The following is a 14,160-nucleotide window of genomic DNA, read 5'->3' on the forward strand; positions in this document are numbered from 1 at the left end:
TTGTGATTCAGAACCACTAATTAAACATTTATTCAATGTTCAAGGCACTTAAAAAGTAGTTCATAATGTTAATTAAATGACACTTTATGTATTAGGCCTTAGAATTACTTAAGTCATGTGTAAAACATTACATTAATAAAGAGGAATACATTTTGTATATGCATGGAAAGACTGGAAATTTCCTTCAATAATTTTATTCTGTATAAAATATATAAATAAATAAAACAATTCAATTTCTAAAGTATTACCACATTCAAGGAGGTTTTGCTATCAGTCATTCCAAATTATTGGAATGCATTAATCTCCTGTTCCTTCATCTTCCAATTCTAGTGGCAAAGTGAAAACTGAACTGAAATTATGTTGGACTGTGGTAACATTGCCAGGGATAGGCACATAACGTAAAAGCACAGTCATTTCTCAGCAGGAAACGCTGGGCCCCCAGGAAAGTGACAGTAGAGGAGCCTACTGGGTCTTGCATTCAGGCATATCTTTTCTTGAGGAGGTGTGCCAAAGACTTGGCTGAGGACCCACTCTCTCTGCTCCAGCAGTTTGTTCTTCTGAGAAAAAACAAAAAGAAAAAAAAACCCAAAAGTAACCATATTTTATTAAAAAAACTACACGAAATTCTAATTGAATTGGAAATGTAAACAATGCTAAGACAGCAGAGATAAGAAGAATGAAAAATGACAATATGGTCATTAACCTCATGTTTGGTCATTATAAAGGTATATTTCACTTCATCAGAGTTGGAGAAGTTTATTCCCCATTTTCTCACAAAATCAATTGTTAGAAAAACCATTTTGAACATAAAACCAAGAAGCAATAAAGTCTCATTTGAAATTCATCAGTTTGAGATTCAAAGTGAAATAAAACACAGAGTGAGTCTGATTTTCTTTTGCCTGAATTTTAGGGGAAAAAAAAATGCTATACTAAACAAATACTATTAATTTTGGAGACTATTTAGCCATCCTTGGAAAACTTTGAGCCTTTAAAAAGCACTTCAGTTGCATTTGTTTATAAACAATATTAATTTTCAAATGATTATATTCATATAAGTAAATCTCTCATACCTGGTCTTTGCAATTATCTCAAGTTGTTGAGAAATTTTAAATTATCTTTTTAATTCAAAATAAAAGCATTAAAATTTTCTTAGAATGGTATTTTACTAATTCAGGCTGGGACTATGTCCTTTAAGGCTGAATTGGTCAGTTTTTTGACTTATATATTATTCCAGTCTACTCTTTTTTTTTTTTTAAGTTTATTTATTTGAGAGAGGGAGAGAGCATATATAAGCAGGGGAGGGGCAGAGAGAGAGGGAGAGAGAATCCCAAGCAGGTGCCACACTGTCAGTGCAGAGCCCCGGTGGGACTTGATCTCACAAACCATGAGACAAGGACCTGAGCCAAAATCAAGAGTCAGACACTTAACTGAGTCAGCCACTGAGACACCCAGGTGTCCCTCCAGCCTACTCTTTTATTATTTTACTTAAAAATAGTACCAGAGTGATCCATATATTGATAAAAAGACTTAAGCATTTCTAGTTGTGGTTTCATATCATGCATGTGTCTCTGGCATTATCAGATAAAATCAAGAGGTGATTAAGAGTTTCCTGGTTTTTCAGAAGACTCTTCGAAAATAGCATGTATGCATATACAGCAAAAGTTCCATGTAAGTGTTAGCTAATGGCAGGTCCTTAAATGTTTGTTAAATACTATTCCATAAAATGAATAGTTTAAACATTTTTTCAAATTGATGTCTTCCTATATCCCAAAGAGCACTTTAAGACTGAGGACTTATCTAATATTGATTTTAAAGTTGATGAGAATGGACAGATTTCTTTTAAAGTCACACAGTAGAGTTCCTCACAAATCCACAACCTTCACTTGGGGCCAAAAATGATTTGGCAACTGCTTTCCTTAGGTGTACAATTTTGTTGCTGCAGATTTCTACAACTGTGTAATGGGATTTCTGACAGGCAGATATGCAGCCACAAAGGCTCTGGCCACACACACAATCAATGCTGTGTGGTGAGATGGACAAGAAACACAGTATTACAGACTTTCTTCTGCAATGCTCTACACCTCTGTGTCTGGCACCTCTCCCACCATCTAGCCAGGCACCTATGACTGCTTTGACTCCCCTATCTCTCCTGTCCGTCCACTTCTCTCTAGCTCTACTGAACCTGCTCAGGTCCACGCTAGTATGTCCTCTTGCTTAGACAAATGTCATAAACTCTTGCTCCTATTATTTGTTGGTTACCATATAACTAAGGTGATGTGTTCAAAATTTATAACTCATTATGATCCCCTGCCATTATATTGTTTAAAATCTCTCAAAGACTTCTATACAATCTACAAATTCCCACACACCTGGCTCTTCTCCTCTTTGCCTTCAGGGCCTCCAACCACAGCAGCTTGTGTTAACTGTGCTGTGGCCATACCATCTTTCTTCTAATGCTTCCCCTGGTTATGGTCCCTCCTACCTTGGGCTGTCACTGTTGTATCTGCCGGAAATACTTTTCCCTCCCCTCTTTGTTAAGGAAACTCACATTAACCTTAGATCTCAGTTTCCTTCTTCAAGGAAGACTTCCTTAATATTCCTGCAGCAAAAACCTATTAATATGCTTCATAGCCTTTTATACTCTAGAATTTTACCTGTTTATTTTTGACTACTTGATTACTATATCTCCTATTGGACTATAAGCTCCAGTAGGGTAAGGGACCATGTCTGGTTTTGCTTATCAATGTATCTGACACATAGTCGGAGATCAAAATTTTTTGCTGACTGATTGAATTAATAAGTGGAATAAGTCTATGATCTGGCTTGTGTAAAATGAATATAATGCTATTGGAAATACTGGCCAACTGAATTGATAAGAAGGGCTTCTTCGGTAACAGTTTTGTTTATAGGGTAGTGTCTTCATGTTTTTAACAGAGTTGCTTATTTCTCTTAGGGAAAAGCTGAAGGTTTAAGAGGCAGAATAAAGACTTAGCTTGGGATAAAAAACAATACACATTAGTGCCATGCTTTGGAGAAACTTTCTCACCCCAGAAATGCCAAATCAAGTTGAGTACCATAGTTTGCTCAATTACATCTTGTCTAAACTTGCTCTTTGGGACCACAAATTAAAGATAAATTCTGACAGATATCCCCTGATTTCTAAGGAACCAGGATATTTACTTACCTGGGCAAAGGCCTAAACCCGAGTTATCAAAATAGCGAACTGGTTGAGGTGTTGGTAAAGACTTTGATCGGCTATCGAAAAATGAAGATTTTGGTGATTCCCTTGGCACAGGATCTTGTAAATTCCGTTCCTTGCATTGAGAAGGTGTATGTGGCCTCTTTTTGGAAGCTGTTCTAGTCATTTTAGGAGACTGTGGAGAATTCTCACAAGTAACTTCTTTGTGTGCCTCTCTTTTAAGGATTCTTTCCTTCCACGTTTTGACCTCACTGGAAAGATGATGATTATTGCTTGAATGTAGTAGGGGGGGAAAAAAAAGAGACTGTAAGTCTGCTCAATTCCTGAAATTTATTCACACTTACATTAAAAATTTTTAAAACTCTGGTAAAATATATACAACATATAATTTACCACTTTGTCTTGTTTTTAATCTTAAATTTTAGTTCTAGTACAGTTAACATATAGTGTTATATTAGTTTCAGGTGTACAAAATAGTGTTTCGACACTTGCATACAATACCCAGTGCTCTTCACAACAAGTGTACTCTTAAGTCCCCATCACCTATTTCACCCATCCCATTACCCCCTTCCTTCTGGTAACCATCAGTTTGTTCTCTATGGTTAAGAGTCAGCTTCTTGGTTTGTCTCTGTCTCTCTCTCTTTTTTTTACATTTATTTTTGAGAGATAGAGTGAGACAGAGCACGAGTGGCGCAGGGGCAGAGAAAGAGGAGGGGACACAGAATCTGAAGCAGGCTCCAGGCTCTGAGCTGTCAGCACAGAGTTCGATGTGGGGCTCGAACTCATGGACCATGAGATCATGACCTGAGCTGAAGTCAGACACCTAACCGACTGAGCCACCCAGGCACCCCAACTCTCTTTCTCTCCCCCCCCGCCTTTGCCTGTTTGTTATAATTTACCATTTTATCATACTTATATTCCCACCTAATGCTTCCTGCTTCGATTATTTTCACAGTTCAGAAAATGAAATGAGGTCGCATTAATTGAACAATTGTAATCATGGAGTCCTGAAAAGAAAGCTTAGAGTGTGACAGATTTTCAAATGAATCAGTGAGATCATCCAGAGTGGTTTACCTATTGATACCTTGCAGCAATAACTTGACAAATTAATCTTCTGGATAGACTAATCTTTAATGTACCTTTGTTATTTTAAAAGAAATACTACACCATGCTTCTGAACTAGTTATAGTCTTGCTTGTTGCAGGAAATGTCACCAGCATTTATCCAGTTCCTGCAGAGAGAAGCCTGGGGACCAATCCCAGAGGCCTTGCTCTCCTTTATTTGGTCATCCAGGTCTGTGGACCCAACCTCACACTTAATCTTTCAAATTTATCTCCTTATATTTATCCCAATTGGCTCCATTCTAGTCCATGCCAAAATTATCTTTTGCCTGGACTATAGCAAATAGATTCCCAAACTGGGTTTCCCTATTTGCTCTAGAGCCAGAGATGCTATCTGATCTCATTAGGCCCTGGCTTAAAACCCTCCACTGGAGGTCACTTTCTCATTATATTGCAGATTATCACCCATGCCTCCTCAGAGTGACCCAAAAAGGCCTGTGTAAGTAACCTAGACCAGTGACCTCTGGCATCTCTTCTTGTACCTTAATGTTTCATTCTCTACACCCCCGTCACACTGGGTGTCTTTCAGTTCCACCAACAGGTTATTCTTTCTGATTGAAGACTGTGCACATGCTGGCCCCTGCCTAGAAGGCTTATATGTCTCTCCTTTCATCTGGCCTAACCTCTACCCTTTTCTATAACTGCTCTTCTATCAGTTTCTTCGCCATCACCCCTCCCCACAACTAGATAATGTGTTTTTTTCTGTTGCTGTTTAATAGCACTCACTGCAAAAATTAGTTGCTTAGCTATTTGTTTAATGCCTATTTTTCTTCTATTGTATCATTAGTAAAGTGCTTGGCACAAGATTCTAATCCTTGATAGAAGCCAAATAATTAAATCTGTTAGAACTGTTTATGAAGTAAAAGGAAATACGCTACAATAATGGACTTAAGTTCTCCTTTGACTTGGGTATACAGACTTGTGGTATATTTGAGCTGCCCCTCAAAGATCTGTTTACTTCCTGCTTCTGGGCTTTGTTAAAAATAGATCAATTGATAGATAGCAAACATCTGGAATGGTATCCCATAGTCTTAGTCCTCTTAAAAGACATTTATTACAAAAATGCTGATTCGAAGGGGCACACGCACCCCAATGTTTATAGCAGCACTATCAGCAATAGCCAAATTATGGAAAGAGCCCAAATGTCCATCGACTAGTGAATGGCTAAAGAAGATGTGGTATGTGTGTGTATATATACATATAGAATATTGCTCAGCAATCAAAAAGAATGAAATCTTGCCATTTACAACAACATGGATATAACTAGAATGTATTCTGGGGCGCCTGGGTGGCTCAGTCGGTTAAGCGTCCGACTTCAGCTCAGGTCATGATCTCACGGTCCGTGAGTTCGAGCCCCGCGTCAGGCTCTGTGCTGACAGCTCAGAGCCTGGAGTCCGTTTCAGATTCTGTGTCTCCCTCTCTCTCTGCCCCTCCCCTGTTCATGCTCTGTCTCTCTCTGTCTCAAAAATAAATAAACGTTAAAAAAAAAAATAACTAGAATGTATTCTGCTAAGCGAAGTAAGTCAGTCAGAGGAGGATAAATATCATAATTTCATGCATGTGGAATTTAAGAAACGCAACAGATGAACATAGGGGGAGGGAAGGAAAAATAAGATAAAAACAGAGAGGGAGGCAAACCATAAGAGACTCTTAAATACAGAGAACAAACTGAGGGTTGCTGGAGGGGTGTTGGGTCGGGGCATGGGCTAAATGGGTGATGGGCAGTAGGGAGGACACTTGTAGGGATGAGCACTGGGTAATGTATGTAAGTGATGAATCACTAAATTCTACTCCTGAAATCATTATTACACTGTATGTTAACTAGCTTGGATTTAAATAAAATTAAAAAAAAATTTATTACATATACTCTAAAAATGACTTTCCCCATACGTGTGAAGGCTTGCCAATTGCAAAAAATATATATGCATATGTATATGCCATGCTCCCCACATGTAATAGCCAGAAGCATAATTTCAATATCGTGTAAGCAGATCTTACCTTAATAGTTCATTTTTTTGCTTTATTAGCTGTTCATTTTGCTGCTTTAACTTAGAGATTTCTTTTTCTAGCCGTATATATTCACTTTTAAAAATAAGAGCTTTTGTGCTTTGTACGATGCCACTGCCACCTCCACAGGTTAAGGGTTTATTCGAAGGCTGAGAGTCCGTACATTCTGATACAACTGTGAGGAGGGCAAATACACACAAAAGTGATAATTTTAATTATCTCCAAAGTTCAAAATAAAGGGAATGTTACTGAGCGCAATAAGTCACTGTAAAAACCAGACCATCTCAATCATCTCCCTAGAAGCCATCCTTGCCTTCCTCCTTCTACCTCACTTCCTGTGCCTATGTGATCAACACTTCTAATTATCTCTAGAGTCCTCCTGCTTCTCTCCAACCCACCAAGTCCACTCCCACAACAGTGCTCCCTGAAATCTTGCACAATGACGGCAGCAGTAGTAATCTCCCCAGTGAGTGTGGTCCTTCACTCTCTCTCCTCTCCATCAGTGGAAACACCCAGAGGGCTTCTTACAATACAGAATGTGTGTGTGTGGGGTCCACTGCCAGTTACTCAGTGCACTGTAAGTTCTCAACACATACTTGTTAACTGAATAAACCTCAGAAAGATACTAAAGCATATATTATTAAGTATTCTGCACTATAAAAGTAATGTAAGGAGTTGTTTTTTAAATTTCAGGTAAAACTGCATTAAAATGTGAGGTGCTTCTACGTAGAATAATCCACTGTGTAACCAACAATTTACAAAAGGGTGGTAAGGTGTGTATGGGGAAGACACTTAATGTCCATTTTCTTTTGAATTACTTTGGATTCAGATACAATATGTACTGAAAGTCACAAATCAAGAGTTAATTATCCTGACCCTTCTGTAACAACAAAGCTTGCTCATTTCTATTTTTATCCCTTAAAGTTTTCCAGGTAGGGGTGCAATTATCCCACAATAGCCACTAGAGAAGTTCAGTCTACATATGTACTAGACAACATCTTTAACACTTTCTCATTTTTTTTTTTTTAAATGAGTGGATAATAATACACACAAGTATTACCTTATGTTTGCTTGACATTTAGAACTTTCAGTGTGCTTTCACACACAGCTTTCAGTTTGATCCTTACAATAAGTATATATATAAGCTAGAAGGTCAGGTATTATTGTCCCCATGATTTCATAGGGCCATGAAGTGCGAGTGACCTGTCCTTAGTTCAGTGTTTACTACACAAAGCTGTCCCAAGTACTGTTCAGCATCCTCTCTTTTCAAATGAAACATGAGATAAAAATATGGAAAAAGATATAGGTTGAGGAAATCATATGAAAAATTTGATCATTAGATTTGACAACTGTGTCTAAAATCAATTTCAAAAAGATTGCACGATTTCAAAGAGTTTGCAAATAAGCATCAACTCTGTATTTTCAGTACTAAGAACAAATAGGATTTTATTTCCTTATTTCTACTGTGTACTGATTGTATTTTTACTGTGCCTATGGTTAAAATCTATTAAGATGTGAATGTCTTCACTACTATGTAAAGATCTGATGATCTGATAATGCAAAGGTAAAATCTGTATTTTTTAAGAATCTCCAATGGACAGTTAAAATTATAGGAAACCAAACTAAATTGGGTACAGGATAAATATGATCCCAGTAAGTTCATTTCAAAAACAGTTCTTTCTAAATTAGTGATTAACATGTTTATTCTTGACTGTCACATATATAATAGTATTCAAAATGTCTAAGTGTATTGAGAAGTAAAATGGAAAGTTATGGAAATATCAGCATTTTCTACTTACGTGAGGTATCTTGAGCTTGTTGATTTCTTCTAAGATTTTCTCTCAATACCCTTATAACTTCTTTTTGATATTCTACAGTGGCTTTTGTAGAAGTAATTCTAAAAAGAACAATGGAAATATGTAAAAGCCTAGCAACTAATTTTTAATGGAAGAATAAACAGAACTGCTGTCAAGAATTTTCTAATAAGATATATCACATTGACATGAAACCCATAAGTAGTAGCAGATACCCTCCTGGTACCAAGTGTTTTATAGGTACAACACCATCAAATCAGAAGCATTCTGTTTGGTTGCAGGAGTACTTTTTTTTAAACAATTCTTTTTAAATATCTGGAAGCCCAATAGCTATTAATTGGATACAACAATTACCAGAGCATGAAAGTGAGAAAAAACTTCTACCTATGTCTACATTGTCAGGGAAGTAAACCCCGGCTGCAGTCCAGTCCAGTGTGATAGTCAAAGGTCAAACAAATTCTGCTCACTGTCTCCCAGTAGAAAGTGATATTTTATGAACTCCTGGCTTAAGCATTAATCAGCAGTGATAAATCATGAGACTTTCTGCCTTTAGAGACTCTGAAAGTTACCTGCAGATCCTATTCTCTAAGTAAAATTGCTTTTTTTATAGTGAAGAACTTGATAGGTTTAAGTTTCACTAAAACCAATACTCTTATCAATGGAAGGCTAGTCCAGATGCAAAAGCTTCAGAATGCTACTTTTTGGGCAAATTAGGTATCCTTGTTAAATATTTATAGGAAGAACAAAAAGCATTAGGAGCCAGAAGGAATCTTAAGAAATCGTCTAATGCAAACTTATTGTTTTATTTATTGAATATGAACATAACGCCCAGAAGAGATTAAACAGCCTATGCAAGGTGATATAATAATGTGGCAATATTATATTTCTAATTCACTGTCTCTGACTCTGTTTCATGTTTTTTCATTACGCCATATCATAAAGAATTTTAGGCGTTATACATAAACAAATAAAAAGAGGTTATGCATTTGGGTACTAGGTACCATAATTTAAAAGGAAATACAACCTTTACACAAAAACACAGCAGGAGGAACAAATTAAATGAAGAGAACCAACAGAAACCTTGGTCAAACTGCTAGACACAAACACACACATACAGGTTCTTAACATTCATTTTCAAGCATAAAAAGGCCGTTTTTAAGCTGTTTATATATGACTGAGCAAGAAGCATCAAAAGAAACATTGTATTAGTAATTGGCCAGAACTATGCACATTTTTAAAAAACTTTGGATATGTAATGAGAATTTAACAAGTTTAAAATCTGTGGATGTGGATATTTTAAAAAGCAATAACAATATTTCCATATATTTTAAAAAGTTAACCAATGCAAAGAAATTTATATAATTTAGAAGGCAAACTTGAGCTATTAAAGTCATGTTCAATTAAGGCAAAGACGTACTCTTTTTCAAACTCTTTGGCAGTTTTCATCTTCTCTAGGTCTATTTTTACCAGCTTTGTTTTGAGATCTTCAATTTCTTCTTTGTAGGGCTTAGCTCCTAAAGCAACTTTGTCCTAAATTTTTTAGAGAAGAGAAAAATAAAATAATTTCAGAGCAGTTTTAAAGAGTTGTTAACTACCTTGATTTGGTAGGAACATTTTAAAACAGCAAACTTCAAATATATGAAAAGCAGGAAAAGGCCCAAAATTTAATCCTAAAATGAACAAGCAGATATTTGATGTGAAGTATATTTGAAACTACTGGAAGCTAATATGTAATTAAGAACATATGACTTTCATTTCTTAAAACAAATTTTTTTCCAATTAAAAATGAAATACTTAAGACAAAATACAACAAATGTTGAGAATAATGGGGGGGTGGGAGGGGGGGAGACAGGGAGGGTAAAATGAAACAAAAAGATGCCAGAATGGCAATACAAACAGCAAACTAGAACTGAACCAAGGCACAAAACAGTATAAAGTGTTGTTGGGACATTGTGTACTCAAGGATGGTTCAATCCAGTGCTGTCAATGTATCTACTTCCCATCACAGAAAAAAAAAAACCATACATAAATACATACTTGTATATATTTAAATCTTTTTTTAATAAACAGATTTTTATATTTTAGAGAAATTTTAGGTTGATAGAAAAACTGAGCAGAGAGTACACAGAGTTCCCATATACCCTTGTCGCACTCCATCTCCCTCCCCACCCCTGCCCATTTCCCCCATTATTAACATCACATATTAGTGTGGTATATTTGTTACAAATTATGAGCCAATATTGATATATTTTAGGTTGCATTAGGGTTTTTTATTTGTACTGTACATTCTATGGATTTTGACAGATGTAAAATGGCACATATCTATCATTACTGTATCATACAGAATAGCTTCACTGCCCTAAAAATCCCCTGTGTTTCACCTATTCATCTTTCCCTCCCTAACCCCTTCCGGACCATTGGCAACCATTGATTTTTTTACTGTCTCCCTGGTTTTGCCTTTTCCAGAATGTCATATAGTTGGAATCATAGGGTATGTAGTCTTTTCAGATTGGCTTCTTCTGAATTTTTTTTTTTAATGCGTTTTATTTATTTTTGAGAGAGAGAGAGAGAGATAGAGGGAGGGAGGGAGGGAAGGAGGGACTGAGCACAAGCCAGGGAGGAGCAGAGAGAGAGGGAGACACAGAATCCAAAACAGTCTCCAGGCTCTGAGCTGTCAGCACAGAGCCCGGCGCAGGTCTTGAACTCATGAGCCATGAAATCATGACCTGAGCCAAAGATAGACACTTAACCAACTGAGCCACACAGGCACCTCAGATTGGCTTCTTTTAATTAGTGGTGTGTATTTAAGGTTCGTCCACATCTTTTTGTGGCTTGTTAGCTCATTTCTTATTATTGCTGAATAAATCACTTTTTATCATTGTACCACAGCCATACAATGGAGAATTAGATATTGAATAAAAAATAAAACCCATCTAAATAGGGATCTAGAGAGCTCTCTTTATTCCTCTAGGCTTTCTCACCCCAAACCCCATAGAAACATTCACATGCACACCATGGCTAGCAAAGACTAAAAAGATGCAAAATGATAGATGCTCAGCTTAAGGAGGCTGATGACAGGGTAAGATAAGCCCATTCTTGGAGAAGCCCACTGTTTGCTCAGTCACAGCACCCGTTCAATACCCCACCTTCTGATTCAGATGCTCATATCAGGGACTCCCTGAGAATGTGGCTGACTGAAGTGTTGTCAGTTTTGTAAGAAGTTGCCAAACTCTCTTTCAAACTGGCTGTCCCATTTGCAGTCCTTCAAGCAATGAATGAAAGTTCCTATTCCTCCAGCTCGTCACCAGCATTTAGTGTGATGTTTTGGATTTTGGCGAGCATGGCATTTTGAGATACCATAGGTGTTATAGTGTAGTGTATTTTGTTTTAATTTGCAATACTCTAATGACATGAAGCTGAGAATCTTTTCATTTGCTTATTTGTCCCATGAGTATCTTCTTAGGTTGGGTGTCTGTTTAGATCTGTTGCCCATTTCTTAATCAGGTTGTTTTTATCATGGACTTTTAAGAATTCTTTGTTTATTTTGGACAACAGTTCTTTATCAGATACGTGTTTTGCAAAAATTTTTCTTCCGATCTGTGACTTGTCTTTTAATTTTCTTAACTGTCCTTCGCAGAGCAGATATTTTTCATTTAAATATTTTCATTTCAACTTACCAGTTTTTTCTTTCCTGGATCGTGCTTTTGGTGTTGTATCTAAGATAAAGTCACTCCCAAGCCCATGGCCACCTAGATCTTCTATCTTCTCTTCTGGGGGTTTTCTAGTTTTGTGTTTTACATTTAGATTTTTGATCAACTGAGTTACTTTTTGTGGCAGATAGAGGGTCTCTGTCAAGATTTGTTTTTTGGCCTATGGAAGTCCAGATGCTCCAGCATCACTAGTTGCTAAGTTGAGTCTACTCAACTGCCTTTGTTCTGTCTAGGATCAGCTGACTGCATTTGTGTGGGTCTACTTCTAAGCCTTCTATTCTCTTCCACTGATCTACTTGTCTATATACTGTTTTAAAAGTTCAAAGAACTTTAAAAAAAAAAGGTATCCACTTATGACACTAAAAAGAAAATGCAGAGATTACAGTTTTTTTTGCCATGGTATAATGAAATAAATTAGTCACATATAACATTATTTAAAACATTCTTATGTAAGAGAAATCAAAATTGAAAATACCGAATTAGAAATGAAAGACAACAGAATTCCATATTTCAAACATATGGCATGCGACCAATGCTGCACTCAAGAAATACTGAGTCTTAAATAGTTTCACTAATAAACTGAGAAGACTGCAAACATAAATTTGTTAATATCACCTATTTATCAGCTGCATTTTAGATGGATTCAGTTAAGAAAGTTTCCTGGCTCTACCTGAGAAAGAATTCCTTTGAAATTCTGATTTGAATTACACGAAAGTTAGGAATTAACTTGGGAACAACTTAGGCTTGTACAGTATTGAAGTTCCAACCTAGGAAATGGTGTGTTTCTTATAAACCACCGCTCTGTATTTCTTTTTTAAGTTCTCTTGCTCTTTTCATATATGTTTTCCTCATTTTTTGTTAAGGTTAGTCATTCAAGCATTTTATTTTTGATTTTGTGACCATCATAAATAAGATCTTTTTTCTTCTGGGGTGCCTGGGTGGCTCAGGTCATGATTGTGAGTCTGAGCCCCACTCTGTGCTGACAGCTGAGAGCCTGCTTCAGATTCTGTGTGTGTGTGTGTGTCTCTCTCTGCCTCTTCCCCACTTGTGTTCTGTCTCTCTATCAAAAATAAATAAACATTAAAAAAAAAAATCTTTTTTTTCCCATCATGCAGGATGTCCCTAAAGTTGTTTTTTTTTTTTTTTTAATTTTTTTTTTTTCAACGTTTTTAATTTATTTTTGGGACAGAGAGAGACAGAGCATGAACGGGGGAGGGGCAGAGAGAGAGGGAGACACAGAATCGGAAACAGGCTCCAGGCTCCGAGCCATCAGCCCAGAGCCTGACGTGGGGCTCGAACTCACGGACCGCGAGATCGTGACCTGGCTGAAGTCGGACGCTTAACCGACTGCGCCACCCAGGCGCCCCCCTAAAGTTTTAATGTAACTTAAATTTTTAATAAATTCACTGCTACTCGATATAAACAATTTGTAATGATACAAGGGAGGAAATGTATCAAGATTGAAACAAAATTTTAATGATTCATTTGTTCAAATTACTTTCTTCTCTATTCAATTAATAAACCCCACATTATATTGGACAGCTATATCCAAGATGTTTTCAAATAGTGGGGAATAGGTTAAAAGTTTTTTCTTATGTTGAGTTAAATACACGTTGCATTTTATAGAATATGTTTATAACCTTCCAGTTGTCCGGGCCAAAAACTCTGGCATGTCTTAACTCCAAGAAATATGAAAGGAAGGCATGTGTGCCACGTCTGGGCCAGAGCCTTCTTTAAGAATAGAGATTTTAAGATGAATTTTGGCTTCTCCATCTGTCCCTTTCCTATGAGCCGGAGCATGAACTGCTTACAACCTGGCTTTAACCATACAGATGAAAACAGCACCAGAGGGGTGGCGGAGAAACAGGATGGGAGACAAGTGAGCCTCTGAATGGTCATGCAGTATGGACCCTCCTGCCAACCTGGAACTCATACTTTTATATGAGATAGAGAAACAAGATTCTCTCTTGTTTGAGTTGTTACAGTCTGCTTCCCTTTGTTGGAGCAGCTACAACAAACACACCCTCTTGGATTTGATTTTCAAAGGGCAGCCTTTAAAATTAAGTCAGATCATTACATCCTTTTGCCAAAATCCCGACGACTTCTCAGCTCACTTAAAATAAAAACCAAAGTTCTTACGATAACCTGTGAGACCCTTTACGAGTTGACTTTCCGCTACTTCTTACCTTCTTTCCCACCTCTGTCCCCTTGCTCATTCTGCACAGGAGACACCGGCTTGTTTCTTAAACATGTCTAGGCTATCTGAGATTTCCTTTGCCTAGAAGGCCCTTCCGCTACCACAGAGCTCA

The 14,160-nt window shown here is 37.1% G+C and overlaps 1 protein-coding gene across 5 annotated transcripts in view; it reads right to left on the reverse strand.

The window, feature by feature from the left end:
- Positions 1-14,160, reverse strand: part of CENPE (centromere protein E) — a 79,573-nt gene continuing 65,413 nt past the window's right edge. For 4 of the 5 annotated variants that reach the window (XM_060654519.3, XM_060654521.2, XM_060654520.2 and 1 more), the window contains 5 exons: positions 9,559-9,671; positions 8,127-8,224; positions 6,319-6,502; positions 3,185-3,471; positions 1-557 (listed from right to left, as the gene is read on the reverse strand). In XM_060654519.3, coding sequence (XP_060510502.2) covers positions 463-557; positions 3,185-3,471; positions 6,319-6,502; positions 8,127-8,224; positions 9,559-9,671 — 777 coding nt within the window. In that variant the 3' untranslated portion in view covers positions 1-462. The remainder of the gene's footprint in view (positions 558-3,184; positions 3,472-6,318; positions 6,503-8,126; positions 8,225-9,558; positions 9,672-14,160) is intronic. The other variant, XM_060654518.3, reaches the window with a different exon arrangement.

The sequence above is a fragment of the Panthera onca genome, chromosome B1 (assembly GCF_046562875.1).
Source record: "Panthera onca isolate mPanOnc1 chromosome B1, mPanOnc1 haplotype 2, whole genome shotgun sequence".
In the NCBI taxonomy this organism is placed as follows: domain Eukaryota; kingdom Metazoa; phylum Chordata; class Mammalia; order Carnivora; family Felidae; genus Panthera; species Panthera onca.